Source organism: Biomphalaria glabrata, chromosome 12 (assembly GCF_947242115.1).
Source record: "Biomphalaria glabrata chromosome 12, xgBioGlab47.1, whole genome shotgun sequence".
NCBI lineage: Eukaryota > Metazoa > Mollusca > Gastropoda > Planorbidae > Biomphalaria > Biomphalaria glabrata.
In genome coordinates, this window is record NC_074722.1 from 5,614,482 (window position 1) to 5,639,546 (window position 25,065).

The 25,065-nt window shown below is 39.5% G+C and overlaps 3 protein-coding genes across 3 annotated transcripts in view; 1 reads left to right on the plus strand and 2 right to left on the minus strand.

Annotated features, from left to right (window-relative positions):
- Nucleotides 1–25,065, plus strand: part of LOC106066830 (notchless protein homolog 1-like) — a 76,989-nt gene that overhangs the window by 13,156 nt on the left and 38,768 nt on the right. The gene's annotated exons all lie outside the window — the stretch shown is intronic.
- On the minus strand, nucleotides 5,988–12,518 carry LOC106062911 (uncharacterized). The gene is made up of 2 exons (XM_013221227.2): nucleotides 12,198–12,518; nucleotides 5,988–10,414 (listed from the first exon to the last, which is right to left on the minus strand). Exons 1-2 carry the CDS (start codon nucleotides 12,281–12,283, stop codon nucleotides 9,745–9,747), a joined length of 756 nt encoding a protein of 251 aa, XP_013076681.2. The 5' UTR covers nucleotides 12,284–12,518; the 3' UTR covers nucleotides 5,988–9,744.
- Nucleotides 16,418–23,020, minus strand: LOC106067084 (uncharacterized). Its single transcript, XM_056005523.1, has 2 exons — nucleotides 22,628–23,020; nucleotides 16,418–19,144 (listed from the first exon to the last, which is right to left on the minus strand). The coding sequence occupies exon 2, from the start codon at nucleotides 19,129–19,131 to the stop codon at nucleotides 17,821–17,823; it is 1,311 nt and encodes a 436-aa protein (XP_055861498.1). The 5' UTR covers nucleotides 19,132–19,144; nucleotides 22,628–23,020; the 3' UTR covers nucleotides 16,418–17,820.

Genomic DNA, 25,065 nt, shown 5'->3' on the forward strand with positions numbered 1-25,065 from the left:
AAAATGCTGAGTAAAATATTGAACTCGAGGTCTAGAGCCTTTAAGATGCAAGGCCGACGTACTAGCCACTGAGCTGTTCAAATACTTATTAAAATAGAAGGTTTTGTAGTCTAAAATGTCTTTGGTTTCAAATTTTTAGTGAAACTATGTGAAACGAAATGAATTAATTTCGACTAATTGGTTAATGTTTTGATTGATTGCTGTGTTGTCATCGTAATTGAATAATTATGCAAAGTTTCAACTTGATCTTAGACTGGCAAGTGGAAGAAATAACGTGTACAAGATTCCACCTAGACAAAGTGAATTAATTAAAGCTGTGTAAAAAAAGTACAGAGACAGACAAGAGGTGAAAGTTAATCGTGTAAACTTAACAACAAAAAAACATCATCGATTACTTCTGGAAACAATCTATATCATGGCAATGTCATGATTCCGAAGATTAAGGATGAGTGCAGTGTTTCACGTGACTACGCAAACCCGATTTGCGACCTGCATAATTTTCCGCATCTCGTGCAGACAAAGCCTTTTTTCGCCGGCGGTGTATTTAAGTTTTATTTCTGCGCCTGCCTTCAATAAGGGCTTTCCTTTGGGTCTCAAATGTGTGTCCAGCGTTCTTCGTGAGAGCTCTCAAACTGTCTCTTTTAGAGGCCATCTGCTGCCAGCTACTTTTTCTATGCCAGTGAGAGTGAAATGACGCCTTTGTTAATCTTTATAGCGCTCACGGGAGGGGGGGGACCTCAGTTACGCCGTGCTCCTTTAAGATCGCCTTTGGCGTGCGGTAGTCTACATGCGGGATAAGTGTTCGACCCTGCGCAGCTGTCTAATAATAATATATATTATACATTTCATCCACCACGAATTTTAATTACCAGACATATTCTGCCGATATATATATTGTAATAACTGAAGAGAGGCAACTCAACGAGATATAGACGTTTATTTACACGGAGACATGACAAAAACACAAAGGGGCATTTGCCTTGAGTACAGCAACTCCATATTGACTCTCTCTCTCTTTGGGCGGAAATCGTTTCTCTCCTCATGTCAACATCCTTTTCTAGTCTGGTTACTAGAGGTGCGCATCTCTGCACTAACCTGGATGGCGGTGTGCATGGAAGATGCGCATGGAGGAGTCTTAGTACTTTTCGTCCTGAAAAGAAACACTGCAGCTGAGGTTTGATAGTTCAGGTGGAGGTTGATCAGTGGGAGCCACAGGCGGCAGGGAGCGTGTTCCCCACGAAGCCATCTGCATTGTTTTCCTCCAGTACCGCTTTCTCTTTCTCCAGTTGACCAAGCTGTTGTTGTGACGATGACGTGGCCGTTTGACACACAAAGAGGTAGTGTCGAACACTGTTTTCTTCAGCACAGCCGTTGATCGGACACGCTGTCTCAGCAGACCTTCCCGACAGACGCCTCTCAAGGGAGCTGCAGGTTCACATGCAGCCATGTTGCAAACAAAGTCCAATGCACCGCAGTCATCATCAGACAACAGTCTCACGTCCAGAAGATAGGTCTCTTCAGGTTCAAGTGGAAAATGTCTTCCTCTTGACAGCTCAGATTTAGAGTGGTTTGATTGACATTCATCTATGCCAATGTCGATGATGGTGGTAGAAGTACATATGCCCTGTTGGTGGTTTTCTTGACATCTAAATTCTATGTGTGATGCGCCGCACGTACACTTCATGGTAAACTTCTGGATGCAGTTGTCAAGCTTCGAATTTCCCTCGTGAGCACCGGCAGATATTCAGAGGTCTTTAAGGTCCATAGCAACAGGCTTGAACGCAGACCCAACGTTGTCTTGATCTGTCCAGCTCATTAAGATACTGGTAACAGGTACAACAGAAACAAACGCTTCAGGCACATAACAGACTTCAGTTAAGGTACTGGTAACAGGTACAACAGAAACAAACGCTTCAGGCACGTAACAGACATCAGTTAAGGTACTGGTAACAGGTACAACAGAAACAAACGCTTCAGGCACATAACAGACTTCAGTTAAGGTACTGGTAACAGGTACAACAGAAACAAACGCTTCAGGCACGTAACAGACATCAGTTAAGGTACTGGTAACAGGTACAACAGAAACAAACGCTTCAGGCACGTAACAGACATCAGTTAAGGTACTGGTAACAGGTACAACAGAAACAAACGCTTCAGGCACATAACAGACTTCAGTTAAGGTACTGGTAACAGGTACAACAGAAACAAACGCTTCAGGCACATAACAGACATCAGTTAAGGTACTGGTAACAGGTACAACAGAAACAAACGCTTCAGGCACATAACAGACATCAGTTAAGGTACTGGTAACAGGTACAAGAGGAGCAAACGCTTCAGGCACATAACAGACTTCAGTTAAGGTACTGGTAACAGGTACAACAGGAACAAACGCTTCAGGCACATAACAGACATCAGTTAAGGTACTGGTAACAGGTACAAGAGGAGCAAACGCTTCAGGCACATAACAGACTTCAGTTAAGGTACTGGTAACAGGTACAACAGGAACAAACGCTTCAGGCACATAACAGTAAGGTACTGGTAACAGGTACAACAGGAACAAACGCTTCAGGCACATAACAGTAAGGTACTGGTAACAGGTACAACAGGAACAAACGCTTCAGGCACATAACAGACTTCAGTTAAGGTACTGGTAACAGGTACAACAGAAACAAACGCTTCAGGCACGTAACAGACATCAGTTAAGGTACTGGTAACAGGTACAACAGAAACAAACGCTTCAGGCACGTAACAGACATCAGTTAAGGTACTGGTAACAGGTACAACAGAAACAAACGCTTCAGGCACATAACAGACTTCAGTTAAGGTACTGGTAACAGGTACAACAGAAACAAACGCTTCAGGCACATAACAGACATCAGTTAAGGTACTGGTAACAGGTACAACAGAAACAAACGCTTCAGGCACATAACAGACATCAGTTAAGGTACTGGTAACAGGTACAAGAGGAGCAAACGCTTCAGGCACATAACAGACTTCAGTTAAGGTACTGGTAACAGGTACAACAGGAACAAACGCTTCAGGCACATAACAGACATCAGTTAAGGTACTGGTAACAGGTACAAGAGGAGCAAACGCTTCAGGCACATAACAGACTTCAGTTAAGGTACTGGTAACAGGTACAACAGGAACAAACGCTTCAGGCACATAACAGTAAGGTACTGGTAACAGGTACAACAGGAACAAACGCTTCAGGCACATAACAGTAAGGTACTGGTAACAGGTACAACAGGAACAAACGCTTCAGGCACGGAACAGTCTTCAGTTTCTTCGTTTGTCTCTTTCCGTTCGATTCGGTACATCCCGTTGAGATCATCACAGCAATCGTTGTCACGTTTCTCGTCTTGAAAGTCACAACCACAAGACTTGCCCACAACACAGACACAGACGGCGCTCCAATCCCCAGCGTCTCCGTCACCACTGTTTGAGCAGCCACAGTCTTGACCAAGCAACTTCTTTACCAACGAGTCTACAGGCAACTGCTCCTTTACCAACGAGTCTACTCCTTCTTTCATTTGAGACACCATTTTATCTACCTTGTTCCCCATACTGTTAATTTGTCCACACATTGCATCAATATCTTCATGTATCTTGCCAATAAGCTCATAAATCTCCGGTTCTATTTCAAATAGGTAGGTATCTGGATCTTCGTCTTCATCAATTAGGGCTTGCCGGAGACGAGCTGTAAGCACCTCCTTGCTACCCCCAAGCTTCAGGCGTCTGTAACGAAGTTCCTGCCTTAGCTCTTGAACTAAAAGTTGGTCTAGTTGTTTCAAAGATGCCATTGTGCTAGAATCCTACCTCCTCTCGTTGAGTCGCTTATAATCCCACTTCTGAGACCAATGTAATAACTGAAGGGAGGCAACTCAACGAGACATAGACGTTTATTTACACGGAAACATGACAAAAACACAAAGGGGCATTTGCCTTGAGTACAGCATCTCCATATTGACTCTCTCTCCTTGTGCGGAAATCGTTTCTCTCCTCATGTCAACATCCTGTTCTAGTCTGGTTACTAGACGTGCGCATCTCTGCACTAGCCTGGATGGCGGTGTGCATGGAAGATGCGCATGGAGGAGTCATAACAATATATATATACATTACAATGGATATTTAAACCGCTACTATTACTTGAGTAAAAAATATTCTATTAGAAATCTGATGTAATATGTTATACCTTAGTATTGTGACTTATGTTTCGTTTATTATTTATCTAACATGTTTTGAGTTTGAAATATAAATTATATTTAAGAAAAAACAAAAAAAAACCCTGTAAAGATTCACGACGGTAGATTGAAACACAAAATGACAACTTTGATGTCAACAAAGACAAAGTGTGTAGTGTTATCACTTGATATTTAGATAAATACGTACTTGAGAGTTGGCAATACCGTAGACTTGAGTTGTATTGTCTGTATGCTAGAGTTGGCAACTATGTAGAGCTAGCCTTGAAACAATGTTCACTCTAACCCCAAAAAAAAAAACGATTGAGAAGAGACGGGGGTTAGGTCGTCATTTTGCCGAGAATGAAGAGTGAATGACTTAGGAAATCAAATGTGCATATATTTCATCCACCATCAAAGCCACCCCCCCTAGGCCCCCACCTTTTTATGTTTTAATTACCAGACATATTCTGCCGATTAGCAGGAACGGCAACGTATTCTTCACGGTGGAATGATTACCAGTGCGGTAGTGGCTCAATGCGGAATCTACTCGCATCGGGTGTCGTTGCCCATGAGTTTTGGGATGAAATAGGCGCCAGTTACGTTCACTGCTATAGAAAGCTTTATTCTATATTGACGACTTCCTTTTGATATGTATTCTGTAATAATGGTCACTACTGTCATGTTACACTCTTTCTTTTCTCGGAAAAAAAAATTAAAAGGTATGCCCTAGACCTTGACCGTACTGCAACGCTTCTCAAACTGTGGCGCCCCGCCCCCTTTCACTGGCAGGAAAACGCTGTGCGCCTTACCATTTCTATAAAACTGTTCCATGCAGAAAGGTCTTTGCGAGCTACGTGGATCTTTGGAGATGCCCGTATGGTCTTAGGGTTGTTGTTTTTTTTTATATATACTTCTGAAAATGGTCCTACGTATATGAACTCGTTTAGCAGCTTTAACAGCTTTTTTTTTATATTGATATATTTCTTAAAACCAAATTCTTATAACTTTTGTCATTTGAATATCACACATCATTGTTGGTCTAAAGCTCTTCGTTCCCTCCATAGACATGTATAGACTTATTTATACGCCTGTTATCGATAGTGATAAACAAAATGGTCGCTAAACATTTTGTGACTATCTCTTTCCCCCAACGTGTGTGTTCTTAGTGTTCCAGAGCTAAACGAGTCAAATAGTCCCAAGCTCAATACTCCTTATAGTTAAAACAACAAAACAGAAAAAAAAAGCTAAAATCTATGTTAGTTTATGGTTGCCATGTAAATCGTGACCGAATAAGGTCAACGCCTTGTTTTATAATCGCGTTTCTTTAAAAAAAAAAGGCACATTCCTCGTCCCATATGCTAGGACAAATTTCTACAAATACTCCTTCTTCCCTAGTGCTATTAGAGCATGGAATGGGTTGCCTGAGCTAGCCAGGAAAACCAGTGACTTGGCAGAATTTAAGTCATTGGTTAATATGCATGACTAAATGCATGACGCGTAGGACGTAATCATCTTCTTTTTTGAAGTAACGTCTGTATTATATAAGATAAGATAACGCCTCTACATCTTGGAATCGATATTTTTATTTATTTATTGGACAACAATGATTTGTTACCGATCTCAATTCGCAGCTATTCGTAAGCAATTCTTTGATTCTATAATCACACATTTACAGCTATACAAAATAATATTTAAAGCAAGAAAAACACTAAAAAAAATTATTTTCACAAACAGAAAAAATAATTTAATAAAACGAAAACAAAGCTTACATGAAGCGTAGATGTATCAATTAGTTTGAATCAGTCTTGTAATTAAAGTTGTAATATCTTGCCATTATTATTATTATTGAAGTTGAATAACGGGATTATTAGAACAGACTCAACTGAACTGAATTTCCAACTACTTAGTGTTATTATTGATACTCCAGAGCCCCGAGTCTAAACAAAATTATAGACCAGTGTTTCTCACAGTTTTTCTGTAACGGGACATTTCGTACATTTTGAGTATTTAGCACATCACTTTGCTTATTCTCTTTTTAAGAGATTGATTCACGCGGTGGCTGGCTATCTGGTAATATCTTGCGATTATTATTATTATTATTAAAATACATGATTGATCCAAAATAATTCATACATCTACGCTTAAAGTAAACTTATATTTTTATGTTGTTGTTGTTTTTATAGTAATAATGTTTTTCTTGTTACCAATGGTTTCTGAGTAAGTTGATATAAGCTTTGTATGTAAAAAAAATATAAAAAAAATTGAAAATGTACGTATTAGATCTTCAAATGTGGCGCTGAGCTACGTATGCGGATGCTGTTGTGTTATCACTAATGATTTAAGCCACAAACACAGAGGTTCCTAATACGACCCCATTTTTACAACTCGATTTGTCAGTCTGGTCAAAAGTTTGTACACGATATTTCTCCGACACCCAATCTCGTATTAAGCTTAAAGTTTGCACAGTTATTTATTTTCCTTGACAACACAAGAATCAATTTAAAAAAAACAACAATTAGTTAATTAAAGTATTTGTTTTTTTTATTTGTTTGTTAGTTATCTTGAATAAGGCGATGCTTGACAGATGTGGTGGTATAAGTATAAATAGTCCCCTTGAGTGAACTTTTTTTTTTATGCGTTTAAAATAACCCTTTTGACAACTGGTCCAGACAGGTGATAGGATCATAGCGCATTGAGAAAGCTGAAAGCTAGAACAAAACAATTGGTAAAAATATTTCTAATCGCACATATTTATTATGTATACAGATGTACATGAGACTATTTGATACAATTACATTTAATATAAGTGTTGTTGTTTTTTTAAGTTTTTTGGAAAAAAAAAATGTGCTTGTATTAAGATTGACACTACACAATAAGAACAATTTGTATAAACTAAAATTGATAACAAGGGAGACAACAAATAATATTACAAACATTTTATGTAGTATGGGGGTTGCATATATTATATATACACACAAAGGAATGTAACAATTTAGTAATGAGTAATTTAAACATGTATTGCCCAGGAATAATATTCAGTAGCACAACGTTTTGTGCAGAAAAAAATCAATAACAGATCACTAATAGTTAACTTTACTCACACTCACTATTAAATACAGGGGCGGGGAGCGGGAGGGGCATAACGAATAACGGGATTATTAAAATAGATTCAACTGAACTGAATTTCCAAATACTCAATATTATTATTGATACTCCAGAGCCCCGAGTCTAAACAAAACTCCAGACCAGTGTTTCTCAAAATTTTTCCATAACGGAACATTTCGTACATTTTGAGTATTTCGCAGAACACTTTGCTTATTCTTTTTTTTTAAAGAGATTGATTGGCCTACTAGTTAATTACTCCAGTAGTTCGCGGAACACCTATTCAGGCCTCGCGGACCACTAGGGTTCCGCGGAACACAGCTTGGAAAAAGCTGCTTTAAAGAAAAAATGATCTCCCTTCAATTATTTAGCATTCTTTGAATTACTCGATAGATACCAAACCAAAAAATGTGTGACATCCTAATATTGCTTTTTCGGTTGCTAGGATACGCGCTTTGTTAAGAATGATGAGTATACGCGTATAATCGCAATAATAACACAAAATGCTTCCCTTGAACTTTTCGTTGCATCAATCACAGACACTTCTTTCACGTATGCCTTTTTTCGTGTAAAGTACGAAGTAGTCGAGTAGATTGTATTCACATGCCTGCTGAACTTCAGTTCGTTAAACTTTCTTTACTGAGCATCAGTTTCCAAATGAAATGCGAATCTAAATGTTGAAAACAAAAAAAAAAAGGAAAGAAAGAAAGAAAAGATGACCATTTTATTTAATATTTAGTCAACAGTTAATAAAGGAGGCGCGGTGGCTGAGGGGTAAAGAGCTTGGCTTCTGAACCGGGGCTCCCGGGTTCGAATCCTGGTGAAGACTGGGATTTTTAGTTCGGGATCCTTGGGCGCCTCCGAGTCCACCCAGCTCTAATGGGTACCTGACATTTGTTGGGGAAAAGTAAAGGCGGTTGGTTGTTGTGCTGGCCACATAACACCCTCGTTAACCGTAGGCCACAGAATCAGATGACCTTTACATCATCTGCTCTATAGACCACAAGGTCTGAAAGGGGAACTTTATTTTACTTTACAACAGTTAATAAGGGTGCTTTGTGGCCAGCTTAGTGACCAACTGTCGCTACTGTCACTAGCTAATTCCATTCAGCTGGCTGGTTCCAGTTCATAATTATCGATTAGGAAATACTGCATTCCTCAATAATTTTTTGGACTCGAACTGCAAGCCTTATATTAAATCGGGATTTATGTTAGCAAACGGAACGTGATCTATTTCATCCCATTCTCATTTGAAAGTGGCTGAAAGAGATTTGTATCTTTACTGAGAAGATGATCTATGCCTCTCGAGAGCTCTGCGTCGTTGGGTGCCGTACTTCCCAGATATTCCAGGTGGTCTACCACATTGAGGGAATGGATCACTACTAGTGGGACTGAATATATTCCATTAGGAGATTTCTTGGAAGGCCTTGGTTGCTGGTTAGATCGAGCGAAGCGGCAATCATCTGTTGTAGGTAATTCTTCTTCAAAAGGGAGTTAACATATGGAAAACATGACATAAATTTTTCTATAGACAGTTGCTTCCCTTGTTCGGGAAATTCTCCTTTTAAAAACTAACTAATAATAGACAATAGACAACCGATAGATCAGTGAAAACTGTCAACACTAGGTCCTAGGCACCCACAAATTATGTGTCTACATTGGCGACTGACGAGGAGAAGGCGAGGTTTTCTTTGGCAAGTGTTAAACATTATTAGTACTTTGACTTGGGAAAACAAAAACAAAATGGATTTTTATTTATTATTTTACGAAACAATTTTGTTTTACGGTGTAGTCTGTACATATCTAGATGTCCATAACATGTGCTAAGTATCTTCTGTCTAAAGTAAAGATAAGAACCTGTTTATACCATATCAATGTGTTTTTTTAATTGCTATAGTGTTGACGTTTGTTTGTTTTTTTACTGGCCTTCTATGACGCTTAGAAACAATGAGAACGAGGGCAAGGATTCATTTTAACGTTGACCACATCCGGTCGTGTAATAATAATAATAATATATCCAGTAAAGTCCGTCCAACCCGTTCTCTTCCTACCTGAACTGGAAGGCGTTGACCGGTCGTTTGTTGTGTTGGCCACATTTTGTATGGACGGTATGGAGATGTCGACGTTGTCACAAACAAACAATTTTAAGCATGCTAGTGATCTGATCGAACTAGATCTTTAAAGTTTGAACTCTTTGTTCGGATGGACCTGAGTTTGTTGATAGTGGTCAGCCTTATCCAGTCGACCACAGAATCATTTTTGTCCTGGTCATACTTTCTCTGGTCGAAGAAGTGGGCGTGGCTGGCAAAGATACTGACGTTTTGCGAAGAAGCGCCGGTCGTCCAACTGGGGGACTCAGAAGCTGACTGTTCCCGAGCCGTTGCGTTCTGTCTGGATCAGTAGAAATGTGCCCAGGGCGAATGCGAACTCGATGGTCATTGCCAGCATGAAGCAGGATTTATAGTTGACGTGGTGACGTGACTGAGCTGCCAAAAATACTGACGTTGGCGAAGTAGCGCTGGTCGCTGAACTGGTCGTCCAATATGGTAGTGGGCACCCTAACACTGGTGGTGCCCGAATCGTCGTGTCTCGTCTTGGTCAGCACAATGATGCCCAAGGCGAATGCGAACTCGATGACCATACCCAGCATGATGCACACTTTATAGCTGACGTGGTGAGGGGAGTGATTTTTGTTGCAATACTTGACCAAGCTGACCAGGATCCTGACGGAGATGCCTGTTAGAATGACGCAAGCCTTGCCCAGCTGGAACACGCTGATGGGCTCCTCCCGGCACAAGCTAAAACTGATGAGCATTTGTGGGATGTCGACAGTCCAGATGACCAACGCAGACAGTAGGTCCGAATCCAGCCAAGACGTTTCTCCATCTTTAAGAAAGGACTCCCGCCAAAGATTTGTGAGCTCAAATATAAAAGCGAGCGTGCCAATGATGCTGAATGCTAGGAGCGCCTTTACCGCGTCCTGATCTGGCTCCCCGTATACAATACCCTTCCCCATGTCTTTGACATCTGTATAGAACAGCCAATCATTGACAGTGTGTGCTGCGTTGAGTCCAGCGAGAAGCAGAAAAGCCACAACTTTTGCGTACGTTTTCATTCTGTTTGATTCCCTGTGAGAGATAAAGAAGAAATCTTTGAAGTCATACGGAGAGAGGATTAGCTTAGTTGTTCGCTTTGTTAACACTGTGTTCTATTACTAGTTACTGCTGTATGGTACGTGAAATAGAGACGCTAGACTAGTCGCGAGTGTTTCGTTCTAGGCACGTGAAACTAATTTTAGCTGTTATTTATTATTATTATTGTTATCACACTCAGCAGGGCGCTCCCCGAACGCCGCCTCTTTCAAAGTTGCCTGCGCTACCTAATGGGCAAATGCTGTAGCCCACTTAAAAGTATTACTCATTGTTCGATACCCCCGCTGAGTACGACACATCACAGCTGGGTAAGAAACATCGTAGCCGAGTAAGACACATCACAGCTGGATAAGAAACATCGTAGCCGAGTAAGACACATCACAGCTGGGTAAGAAACATCGTAGCCGAGTAAGACACATCACAGCTGGGTAAGAAACATCGTAGCCGAGTAAGACACATCACATCTGGATAAGACTCATCACGTATGGAAGATGAGTATGTCAGAGGCGAATTTTTTTTGGAGGGCGTAACAGAGGTGCTCACCCGGAGCCCTTGAAAGATTACAGGCGTCAGTTTGACGGCCTTAGAAGACGGCTTCGGAAAGAGACAGCTGGAGAACTACTAGATCGCTGGACACGAAGATAATTTATCCCCCAAGACAAACGCAGATGGCGAAAAGTGAGCTTAACTCTTTATCTCCGCAATTATTTTTCCACGTTCTGACAGAATTGCTCATTGTTCACATTTGTACATTCTGCCCTGTTATGATTAAACTTCAATAACATTTTTATTTTTAATCAGAAAACGTTTGACTTTTGGTATAGACTTATTAAAGAATGCATGCTCTTTCTATAAAACACAATATATACTTGCTCAAACCAACATTTGATTTACTATCATGGGCTCAAATCAACGATGGTATCGTTATTTAGGAGAGAAGGAGTTCAACAAGAAAAACATTTTTAGAAATACATTTTTTTAAAAGACAGTATTAAAACTTAAAATAAAGTATTTAAAACAAAAATTCTGTTTCTCAGTGATATTTGTCAACTGTTGAATTTCTAGGAAATTGGTTAGAGCCGTTTTAGATCAGCGTCCAAGCAGGTCCACGCTCCATGAAGTTGTAGAAAGGTATTGTAAAAAAAAAAAAAAGGAACCGCTTTACTGTATAAGAGGTGACATCACAGGCAGGTCGTCTCTGGGTCTGTGTAGTCAGTCCACTTATCCTAAGCCATCGGACTTGAAGATCTGAGATCGTTTAAAAAAAACAACCCACGTTTATGCATAAATACTTTTGAATCAGTACCGACAAAAATAATTAATTAATTACTATTTGTCGGATACCCGCGAAACAATGACTCCGCGGTTCCTAAAGTAGCGATGGAAATTGTGGAAACTTACCGGAAGCAACAAAGTCGCATTCTCGATTATTTCTGAAAATTGTCTCATTCTTGGTTTTATTTACATTTAAACCTCTATTATAACTTGTTTACATTATTCTATTAGAAACCTTATGTTATGTGTTATTGGGTTGTATCACTTGGTAGTTTGAAAGGCATTTCGTTAATTGCTAACGTGTTTTAAATTTAGTTTCAGAAATCATTAATTATATTTTCATTGAAACAAAAAAAAATTTGTGAAAAAAAAATGTTGTAAAAATTCACGGTAGTACGTTGAAAACATAAAATGGCAACTTGGCTGTCAACGAAGATGAAATGTGTAGCTTAATCGCTAGATATCTAGATATCTAAATACGTACTTGATAGTTGGCAACGCCGTAGAACGAGTTCCATGACCACAGTGTTGGTAGCGTTGGCAGCACTGTAGACCCAGCCTTGTCAACATGTTCACACTATTCCCAAAATCGAGTGCAAGAGTCGAAGGTTAGATACTCAGGAGACGAAGATGAAGACTGAATGACTAATGGAATCAAATGTACATATATTTTATACACCACTAAAGCCGCCCGCTAGGCCCCCACTTTTTTTTTCGGACATTCTACCTATCAGCGCAGACGACAATTCATTCTTCACGGTAGAATGAACCATTGAGTCTATACGGAAGCGATTGGAACATCGCATGGGTTGTTTTTACTTACGTATGACTTTTCCGATAAAATAGGCTCCAGGTACGATTGTTGTCTTCAAAAACTTAGCTCTGACTTGTTCACTTCCTTGTTGACAATTCTGTAATACATAGGTACATTGGTTGTCACTCTCGTGTTTCACGGATTTATTTTTTCGTGGAAAATTAAAACTATGCCTTGTTCATGACCGTATCCATGGTAAATACAAACAAGATCACAAAGGGAGTCTGTGTTTTCACAGAAACTCACAGGCGGCCCACGACTGATCCACCCATGGGCGGGCCATGGGTCATCTGTTTGGTAAGCAATGCAGATAAAAAGGCAGGTTTCGATATTTTCAGCAATAATATCACCACCAAAAACAACCACAATCTACCTCCTCCTTTGTAAAACTTTGTCCTCTTTTCTGTCCATTTTTGTAAGACTTTGTCCTCTTTTCTATCCTCCATTGTAAGATTGTCCTCTTTTATTTCTACCATTGTAAGACTTTGTCCTCTTTTCTATCCACCTTTGTAAGACTTTGCCCTTTTTTCTATCGTCCATTGTAAGACTGTCCTCTTTTATTTCTACCATTGTAAGACTTTGTCCTCTTTTCTATCCACCTTTGTAAGATTTTGTCCTCTTTTCTATCCACCTTTGTAAGATTTTGTCCTCTTTTCTATCCACCTTTGTAAGATTTTGTCCTCTTTTCTATCCACCTTGGAAGGCTTTATATTTTCCGTCCTTGTATGGTTTTGTGCCCCTTTCTGCTTTCCTTTATAAGACTATGTCCTTTTTATGTCCTCTTTTATAATGCTATGTTCTCCTCCTGTCCTCTTCTGTAATCTAGGGCACGACATGGTCTAAACTGTGCCGATGTGCCCCACGAAAAAAAAAGTCAAATATTCTGTAAACCTTTGTCCTCTTTTCGGTCTCTATTATAAGGCTTTATCTTACCTTTGTCCTTTTTTTTTTGAAAGGCTTGGTCAACCTTTGCTGTCGTGCAGTTGTCTGTTTACCTTGGTTCAATCCCTGTGAATCTTGTGTGGCTGAAAGTTTCAGTACATTGAGACCAAATGAAAATGTCCCTAAGTAAAATGAAACTTGTGCCCAACCACGTCAGCTAACCAGACAAGGAAATAACAATTGATGGGTCTGAATTCATTATTTCATCTCATGAATAGACATGGAAAGAACATCTTGAACTATTCCATTAAATCGAATAGGTTTGTTAACTCTTTCTCTCCGCAATTATTTTTCTACGTTTTGATGGAATTCTTCATTTGCTCATTACTATTTCACTACCCCTGTTATGATTGGGCTTCAATAGCTTTGTTGTTTGTTATCATACAATGTTGTATTTTGGTATAGAATTAAAGGGAAATTCATGCTCTTTTTATATAATTCAAAGTCAAGTTTAAAAAATTAAACTTTAATTAAATGAGGTCAAAATCAACGATGGTGTCGTCGATTAGGAGATAAAGAGTTAAAGGGCTATGTGTTAGTTATGTCTTTTGTATTGCTGAGTTAAGCCTGTTGCTAAACGCTGTAATTACTGACAGAACTCAATAGTTTCTTGATGGAAGACTCAATGCCAAAATTTGTTAAACTCTACACTGTACACGTCGTTTTATTTTCTTGTAAAACTTTTTAACATCCGTTACGAAACGAAATACCCGTACTGGGTTCCTAGTTTTTCTTTCACAGTTGGACTTCCTGCTTGGTAATAGTGGAAAATAATAAGGCTTGTCTTCCGAAGAATAAAGAGGAATGCTGTAGTTCACGTGCCAATGCAGTCCTAGCTGTAACCTACATACTTCGTCACATCCAGCGCAAACATACACCAACACATGATCTCGATTTTATTTTTCTCTTATTTTTTTCTCTGTGTCTGCCTTGTTGAAATCTTATATTTCTCCCACTTCCCAGTCTCGGAACAAGATGAAACTGTGTACACTTGTCCATGACAACACACGAATCAATGGGAAAACAAAATAGCCAATTAGTTACACAATTAGTGCTACCTAATTAATTGTGTTTTATTTATTTTTTTTTTTAAATTTAGATAGATCTTGAAGTACTGAAGGAGATATAGCAGTAATGGCTTGCTTCTTTCTCTTATATAAGCTTTGTTGGGGTCTTTTAAAAAGTATTTTTTATATTTATATATTTTTATATTTTGCTTATTTGTTTATTGGACGAGAAAGATTTGTTGTTAATCACAACATTTTTAGCTTTTCATAAGCAATTTGTTGATTCCTTAACACGCAAGTCCATAAATACCTTTGACTAGTTGTAGACATGAAGGTGTCACATAACAGGTAGTTACAATACTTGCGTCATCCACCTAGAAATCGCGCCTTGTTTAGGTTGTAATGTTTTCTTTCAAAGGATGCTGTCTTACTTTAAACCTTCATCCTATCTAGCGTCCAGTTGCCCCCTTTTGGTTTTGGGAACCACTGAATGTCGCTGTCTCGAGTGGACGTCCCCTAGTCTGTCTTGTCCAAAGAAAGTGTTTTTTTTATTTTTAATGTTTATCTTGAAAGATATTGCCTTCTAACATTGGTCATGTCCTGCTCTCGAGTATTTTCTTGTAAATGGAATTTTTTGTTTGTTTTACAGACAAAGTGTAATTCTGGGGTGACATTGAAAGAAAGGGAAAAAAAAAACATTAGACTATTCGTTTTAAGATATTGATATTTTAAAATGTGGCTCTGAATATCGCGTGCTGGTTAGTAATTAGTAGTTCTAAATGGGACACGAATTTTGTTTATCTTTTCCTTTAAAAAGATTTTACGTGATCATGCTTCAATGAAGAATCATCCATCCATCCCAGTGGCGCTACAGCCTAGGAGGGGCTCTGGCCTGCTTCAACACATCCCTCTTGGGCCTTTCGTCTCCACGCCTTAACCCCGAGCGTAGACTAATAGAATTGAAGCTTAGGATTTATAAATACACATATCAAGGAATAGACGAATCCTCATGGTGGACTAAAGTACAGTCAATAACCGATTGAACTACGGGGCTATTGAAAGGGACTTAACTGAAATGAGCTTCCAACCGAGACCAATCTCTGAGAAGGCCTTAACGATGCATCCTGTGGGCAGTGGAGACCAATGTTGCCACGTCACAGGTCTGCACGACGTGGCAACGAGCTATTGGTCTCCACTGCCCACTTGTTGCCACGTCGCAGGTCAGTATTTAGGCCTACAATATCGATTGGTTTCGTTCCAACTGTTCTATCCTTCTATGATTTTCATATTAAGATTGGTTCTTGAGCCGCCGAGTCTAACGAACCTTTGAGAGTTAGAAGTAATGCAGAATTCTAATGATCTCCCTTGAATTATTCAGCCTTCTTCGAGTGGCTCGAAAGCTCCAAAGATAATGTCACGTGAGCTCACGTCATAATCTTATGGTCTGGTTGCTATGATACGCGCTTTCTTAACGACAATGAGTAAATGTATCTGATTGTGATGACGTCAAAAGTGTTTTGTCTTGGACTTTTCATTGCAATAGCCACAGAGATGTCTTTCACGCGTTTGAATGTCAAGTACGAAGTAGTCGAGTAGAGACATTGCAGTTGTATTCTTATCTGTTGAGGTGTGGCTGGGAAGGGAAGTAACTCGTAAGTTTGTTAAATTGTCTTTACTAAGCCCCATTTCCAAAATGAAATGCCAAAATAAATGTTGAACAAAAAAAAAAAGAGGATCATGTTATATAGTGAACACTTAATAAGGGTGTTGTGTGGCCAGCTCATTGATTAATCACCTTCAATGTCTGTCTTTATCTAATATCATTTATCCATAAACAGCTGGCTGATCCCAGGCCTTCTAGTCTTTAGTTCATATTTACCTATCAGGATTTGAACTCCCTCCCCCCCCCCCCAAAAAAAAATGGTTGTCCAAGATTGTATTTACAGAGAGAGCTTTGTTGTATTTCCCCCACAATTATCTGACATATGTGGATTTGGAGGTGCCATTCAATCACCACTAGCTCGTAATGAAGTAACACATTGTTTTATATAATTTTCTAAATTTTAATACTTTCAAAATCTAACAGTTGTATGTATATACAATGTACATAGAGGGACAATGATATCAACAATGATCAACAACTAACCCAAGCTTGTACAATGACTACTGACCAACTACCTTGATTAGCCTCCTTAAATACTGCAGTACCATGAATACCCTTGAGCCTCATTCGTCATATCATACGCTCTAACAACCTTCACCTTGACTTTCCTTTCAGGCATATGTTGTTGTTTTTCCACGCCTTTTTTTTTTTTGTTGTGATGAGACCTATTAAGTACATAAAATATTCACTAAGCCTCACTCTCCTTTGAAGGCGGCTATTTATTTCTCTCGCTAAGTGCTGTGACGCTGCCGTGCTTCCCAGATATGCCATGCAAGCTACCACTCTTAGGGAGTGACCATTATAAGTGTTTAGTGGAACTGAATAGATTCTTTGAGGTGATCTTTCGAACATGACTTCCATTGTCCCTAGGTTGTGAGCTAGATTGAGAGAAACTGAAGCAAATTTTTTTTTTTTGATAGCCACCAAAGGGTTAAACTTTTCATAGAGAAGATTAGCGGCTGTAAGTGTTCTTTAAAGGGGGTTAACTCGTGTGAAACATTACATTTTCCCTATAAATTCAGTTGTTTCCCTTGCTTTGGATTCGCTGTGGCTTGCATGCATATACTGCCACTGCTACAACGTATAATAACAAGCATTGCTCGTCTGATGTCCTCTAATGATTTCTTGTTCTTGCCCAAATGAAATTTTAGGAAAAGTGGATCAATAAATGACTATGTCTTTTCACATTTACATACATTTCGATATTCCAATTTTTCAAAACTAAAATGACTAAGCGATGCTGTTAATAGTCTTGTTATAGAACCGCATGACAGTGCCATTTCCGTTGGAGCCTGCTTAAAGGCAATATTGGCGTAACATGATGCATTAAAAACTTAAGAGATAATTAAAATTATGTCTTGAAAGAAACGAAACAAAACAGTAAGGAAAACATACTCCCCACGCACACACATTCAAAGTGCTAGAAAGTTCTTTATAAAGCGTACAATCTTGTATGAGCTCACCAATGTCCTTTTTTTATAAGTCCAGAAGAGCATTGATCCATTTTGACGATGTCTACGTCTAGTCGTGTAGTTAGAATGTATCCAGTACAGTTGATCCATTCTATTGTCAATTTTAACATGAAAACACTAGATTTTGCCTTCTTAGAGAAAAGGAACTCAGTTGTTTAAGCGCTATAAAGAACAGAATTCTAACGATTCTATCTAGACAGATCTTGAAGTTAAGTCATAGAACAATCGAGTTCCATCCTTTGGTCAAGTACCGGGCCGACGTGACCTGTGGCCTCACATTCCCTCCAACCCGTCCTCCAGACTTCAGACACGTCTGTCATGTCTGATTTGATATTTCTAAAAAACGTCGGGTCTTGGGTCCCGTTGTGCTTCATGTGGTTGGTGTCTGTTGGGAGGAGAGACAGGTTGGTGCGGTAGTAATGCAAGGTCATGTTGACTTGGTCCCTCAGACTGTCCTCGATGGTGGACCTGTAGTCGCTGTACGGTGTGCACTGGCCGCTCTGGTACAGCTTCATGTTGACGTATATTTCCCCAAGGACATTCTTCTTGAACATGCTGGAAGGTTCTTCATACCTGAACTTGATGAAGGCGTTGACCGGGTGGTTGAAATAGTTTGTAGCAGCACATGTTGTGTTGGTCACATTTTGTATGGACGCTAAGGAGATGTCCACGTTGTAACAAACAACCAAAGTCCATGCTGCAAGTTTTTCCCAGATGGCCATTTTAAGGATGTTAGCAATCTGCTCGAACTGTATCCTAAAGTTTAACTCTTTGTTCGGACTGGACCTGAGTTTGTTGATGGTAGTCAGCCTAATCCAGTTGACAACGGAATCTTTCTTATCCGGGTCAAGCTGGCCCTGGTTGAAGAAGTAGGCGTGGCTGGCAAAGATGCTGACGTTGCCGAAGTAGCGCTGGTCGTCCAACTGGTCATCAATGATGGTGGTGGGGACTCGGAAGCTGACCGTGCCAGAGCCGTTGCGTTCAGTCTGGGTCAGTACAAAGATGGCCACGGCGCAGGCAGCTTCAATGAACATGCCGAGCATGATGCAGACTTTATATTTGACGTGGTGATGTGAGCGAATGGCCTCTTTGTTGCAATATTTGACCAAGCTGACGATGATCCTGATGAAGATGCCTGTCAGGATAACACCGGCCTTGACCAGCTGGAACACACTAATGGGCTCCTCCCGGCACAAGATCAAATACAAACTTATGACCACTTGTGGGATGTCCTCAATCCAGATCACCACCGCCGACAGCAGGTCTGAATCGATCCACGCATTTTTTCTGAAGGACTCCCGGCACAAGTTGGCGATCTCTAGACTGAAAGTGAGGGTGCCAATGATGCAGAAAGCTAGGAGCGCCCATACTGCGCCCTGATCTGGCTCCCCGTAAACAATACCCTTTCCAACGACCCTGACCTCTGCAAAGAACAGCCAATCACTGATGAAGTCTGCGACATTGTTGCTTAAGAGAAACAGAAAAGCTACAATGTGGCAGAACTTTTGGCAGCCTCCCATTCTCTTTGATTCCCTGTCAGATATAAAGAGACATAAATATGTTAGCAGTGAAATCAGACATATCGATAGGATAGTACATTATATGAGATCTGGCCAAACCAAGTCTGCTAGACTTGTATACAATAGAAAAACTGTTTCGACTTTTGAATAACTTAAGCAGTTAGGGATGTGGGGGCCCGGGGGGGGGGGTTCATTTTGACCTTCGACATCATGACATGAGACAATGGCATAATATTTAATGTAAAAACAAATTTTGGACACTCATTTGGGGGACCCTCTAGTTGGGGCCCGGGGGCATTTTAAAATGTGTACCCCCTCCCTCACCCTAGCTACGCCACTGAACTTCAGAACAAAATCAGCTTTGACAATAATACGTTCTTGACATTGTGTGTGCTTATGTATGTGTGTTAGACATTCTACATTTTTCATTTATTAATTTGAAGCTTTCAATTTTCTTTTCTCTTTTCCACTCTCGCTTTTCTTTTTTTTTTTTGGGGGGGGGGGGGTATTTGAAACACTTTGTGATTCTAGAATGATGTCGCTGTCTAGTTCAAGCAATGCATGGTTTCTTAATTCATTTATTTACAACCGTGTCTCTCATTTTAGGAATTTTTTTGTGTGCATTCATATTCATAACACTTTTCACCAAGCTTATATCAACTCCCTGTCTGGTCGAATTCCAAATTCTTTTTTTTATATTATTCCGTCCCACATTCAATCCCGGATCAAGTTAGAGCTTTAACAGTTATTGATTGTCGATGACAAGTGAATAATTAAAAAAAAAATTAATTAATCAATTAGTCGTAATTAATTAATTTTGTTTTATGTAGAAAATGTAACCCTAAGGGAGATACGCCTTGTGTAGAGAATTAGGTCGTTTGCTAAAAAAAAAATGCAAAGGACGTTCTTACGCTCTCATTCACCACCCCCCCCCAACCCCCACCCACCCCCCACCCCAAAAAAAAGTGTTCAACGTATGTTTTTTTTTACTTTTGTACAAATAAATATCAAGTGGATTAATAAGCCACAGTCCTTCACAGAACTACGCTATAGAGATACTCCCCGCCCCCCCCCCCTCCTCCCATTAATGATAGAATGATATTTGCTAGATAACCGAACAGGCTTAGAATTAGAAAAGACAGGTTTTATCAGGAATACAAATTGGGGTAGGGATGATTTGGGGCGGGCAATGACACTGTTAGATGGACGCCCACAACGCCTCTGCTCTCACACCAGTGACACTCCCCCCCCCCCCCTCCCTATAGTGGCGCTCCTTTGGTCAGCTCTCATTTAGTGACTTGGCCTACATCCTCATACGTAACGATTAATTAATACAAATATTTCCTATCGCACAAATTGTTAGCCTAGATCTTATAAAAAATTAATTACATGATTGATTTAAAATAAATGATGTTATTTCACTTAGTTTAAATTTTTTTTATTTTTTTTTATATATTCTACTTATTTTGTTGCTGGTCTTTAGAAAATGCTTTCATATGACAGTCGATATATTAACATTTGCATCCATTTCATTGTTTGATTAGGGTGTGAGGTGGCCGAGTGGTAGAGCGCTCGGCTTCCGAGCGTAGGTTCACAAGTTACCTACATCTTTGTTCCAGTGCCTCTGTGTGTGTGTGGATGTGTGGGTGTGGGTTTGGGTGGGTGGGTAGGGTGTGTGTGAAATGAATTCATACTTTGGATCTATGATTCATTACTGATTCTTGAAAATATTGTTTGTTCATTCATTGAGCTTTATGGCTGGATTGCCTGTGTATTGTTATCTTATATTAATAAATATATCGGACGAATTAGTTACTGACTATATTTAAGGCTTATCGGTATACTTAAGACTCAAGACATTCGCACAAGAAGCCAAAGTAACACCCAATACATTGAGTAGTAATAAAGATGTTACACACAAGACATTTCTTGTTTCACCACTAGCCCCCAAATTATTTGTAGCCACGTCCCTATCTTATCTTATATAATACAGACGTTACTTCAAAAAAAGATGATGATAACGTCCTACGCGTTATGCATTTAGTCATGCTAAAATCATGCATATTAACCAAAGATTTAAATTCTGCCAAGCCACTGGTTTTCCTGGCTGGCTCAGGCAACCCATTCCATGCTCTAATAGCACTAGGGCCTTTATCTTTGTGTCTTTCTGGGTATTTTATTAAATTTTGTTTGTGTATTTGAAGATTATGGTTCAGTGTTTTATGTTTAGTTGCTACTTTACTTTTGAGTCTTCTGTCCTGAAGGCTTTCTAAATTTAGTGACTTTACTAAAGGTGTTACTCTAGTCAAATGTGAATATTCGTACAGGGGCAGACTGGGTGTCAAATTCGGCCCAGGCATTTCTTGACCATCCGGCCCACAAATTGTATATCATTTGATGAACATCTAAAACTTCTAGGCCCACCTGTCTTTAAAGTCATTATGTCAAGTTTGATAATGCATCGATAACTGTATCTATATCTTTATTATTGTAAATTATATGAAATATAGGCCTTATGTTTTAATCGCTAAGTGTGACTTGGCGCTAAAAGGATGAAGCCTACTAGTAGCACCGTCTGGGCTATTTCATTATTTCGGGAAATATGCTAGCTTAAATTAGTCTAAAAAAATATTTTTTTAACACGAGGGCCCCTTTTATAAGAGAATATTATAAAACCTTCTAACAATTTAGTACTTGTCATAGTGGCACCCATGAGGTTCTTTAGGTGTCCCTACTGGCCCAATTGGGTATCGACCCACCGGGCATTTAACCGAATGCCCGTATAGCCAGTCCGCGCCTGCCCTCGTCCCCCAAGGTGCTCGATTTTTCACAATCCCAATTTGTATGGAATCTTTCGTGGATTTTCGTTGGCGCACAATATCGAGGTGACGGTGGAATTGGAGCAAAGAGATCTTCGCGCACTCTCTCGTCTGCCATCGCTTTTCGTGGTCGAGAGGCGCTTGAACCTGGCTTGGCTTGGCTACCTAGAAGGGGGCTCGAGGTTGGACACCCGACTCGGGCAGAGTTGTGTTTACTGAGCGCCTAAAGGCAGCACGGAAAACAAACTCCTAGATACCCCCCCCCCCCCAAACTGGTCCACAAATGGGATTGGACCAAAAAGCGCTCTGAGCATTCTATAAGCATGAAACTAGCGCTATATAAAAGCTATAATAATATAATAATAATAATGCTAAAACTTCCCTGACATTTCCACGTGCTAGTTAATTCCTTGACAATGTTTTGTTCTGTGTAACAGCGCAAACAACTACACACCAATCAAACGTTTAGATGACCAGGAGCTCTGAAGCTACTCAGGCATTACTGGAATTACATTTAGATCTATTATGAGATACAGAATCATACGATTTCACTCCTCGTTTTCTTTCAAGTCTTTTAGAAAAGGACAAAAGTAAAGTACTAGAATCTCGTAGTCTTTGTCCTAAACCTAATTATTTGAATAAATAACCGTTAGATATTGAAAGAAATGAAAACTTACGCAGAAGACGAAATGTGTATCTGACTCCCTTAATATTAGGATTAGTACGTACTAATCGTTGGCAGCACTTTGAATCTCATTAACTTTGTCACAAGTACGAATGTAGATTTGTCAGCACTTCAGACCGAGTTACACAAATCTAAGAATGTCCACGGGAGAGTTCGATACAGTCCGAGGAGGAGAGAGAGAGTGTGTACACGTAATCCAGTGTGCATAGAGTTGACACATCGACCAAAATCGCCCCCGTTTAGTGCAGACGAATAACCGGTCTTCACGGTCTAATGATTATCAATAAGTCAACACCTATGCGATTTGAAAAAATAGACACGTGGTGTGTCGTCTGCCTTCGCTTTTCGCGTCAGTTTCGTATGCTGCTATAAATAGCTTTACTCCCTATTGTTGACATTCTTGTAAAATGTCACATTCTGTATAAGTAATAGTATCATTTTTACAAAGCTTATATCAACTCACTTTCTCTCTGTCTGCTTGTATGTCTGTCTGGTCAAAAGTTTGTACGCGCTATTTCTCCCACACCCTATCTCGGATCAAACAGAAATTTGGCACAATTATTTCTTTTACCTGACAACGCAAGAATCAATAAAAAATTTTTTTTTACTATTGGTAATAAATTATTTTGTTTGGTATCTCAAACAAGGGAACGAAATAGTACTTGACTGAAGTGTTGGTATAAGCTGAATTAGTCCCCTTTATTAAATTATGTTTCCAGCCGAGGCTTAGTGAGCACAAACATGAAGTTTTGTATTACATGTTTCTTATGTTCCTTTAGAGTTGAAGATAGTTTACTTCCTAGTCCAAACCTCCCGCAGGACGACGTGGGATGGCAGCGGGCAGGGTTTGAACCCTGCTAACCGCACGACCAGGATAGATAACTATACAATCTTTTATGTTCATAGACTGTTCGCTCGAAGAGTGGTTACCGCCTTGGCTTGTGAATCCCGTGAAGGCTTTAGCCCAAAGGTCCGATATCAGGTCGTTCCCTTCTTTTTATATACATTTTAAAAGCGATACGCCGGGTACCCCGTTCTTTCTCCCCCCTACCCCTTTCCAACTGGTCCAGACATCTGATAGGACATAGTGTATTGAGAATGCTAAAAGCATGAAATTGCGCTAAACAACAACCAAAAAAAAATATTTCTAATGGCACGGATTCATTATTGTTAGTCTAGATCTATTACAAATTTAACTACATGACTGATCCAAACTAATTGATACACTTCATATAAGCTTTGTTGTTTGTTTTTTAAGTGTTTTTTTTTTCTCCTTATTTTGCTTATATCGAAATTAATTTTGGCGGGAACGATACCTTGACCTTGACATTGCTACGCTTTTTTTTTTTTTACATTGAATAATGAAGACTCGAATAGTAGTAAGTGAAGCAGCAGCCAAGTCAGGCCAAGTGTACTATGTTACGTCACTGGAATTGACAAATCACAGACTGAGAGAATCTGTAATCAATACCGTACGCTGTGACACAGTCTTACACACACACAAAACCTAGCATTCATAGTTCAGTGCAGTGCTGCCAACTCAAAATGTTTACCAACATTTAAAAGTAGTCCGGAAAAAAAGTTACATTTTTTAAAAGTAGTTTTTTTTTTTAATTAATTCCCCCTTTATGAAGCTGATGGCGTTCTCATTCTATGTGTTTCTTCATTATTGCTAGGAGTCTATCCAGTGAGCCCTGTACAACCACGTTCTTGTAGTAACAGTCCATTTAATCATTTTACAAGGACATATGGACCGGAACTTTTGAAGTCTACATAAGAGTGTCTCTCCAGGCTGATTACAGAGAAACATTTGAGTTAGTGCGGGAATTCCCGCTAAAGCGTGTTGAACTCAAAAGACGCAAGTCAAATTTGATATTAAGATGATTATATTTTGAGAAAACAAAATTACGGCAAATCCAGACTCTTCACTGTGTGGTCAATCAGATAGTTATTATTTTCACACAAACTTTCACATTTTTAAGGAAAATTATTTAGAACCTTTTTCGAAATACCCTTTTAGTATCGATACACCCTTTTTAACCCTTATAAAGTGTTTGCAAGCTTATAAGAGGAATTGTGATAACAAATTGTGAAGATTTAAAAAAATGAATCCCAACTAACCATACTGGTATATAGATTAGTTCTTTGACTTCTTTCTTGGTCCACGTTTGTTGCATGCATTTCATCTCATGATTAGACATGACCGGTTTGATAAAACACTGTATTTCTATTTATTTACTAGTCGACCCGCGGCGTAGCATACGCCGCTATTTGCCGGAAGTATTCATGTAGGCAGCATATTGTCGAGCAGAGTGTATGACTGTGCTTCCATAGCGACACTTTCGTCGATGACATTTTTCCAGAAATATGCGACTGATAGAAATAAACAGTTACCTGATGCAGGAATTTCGACTACATTGAAAGACCTGT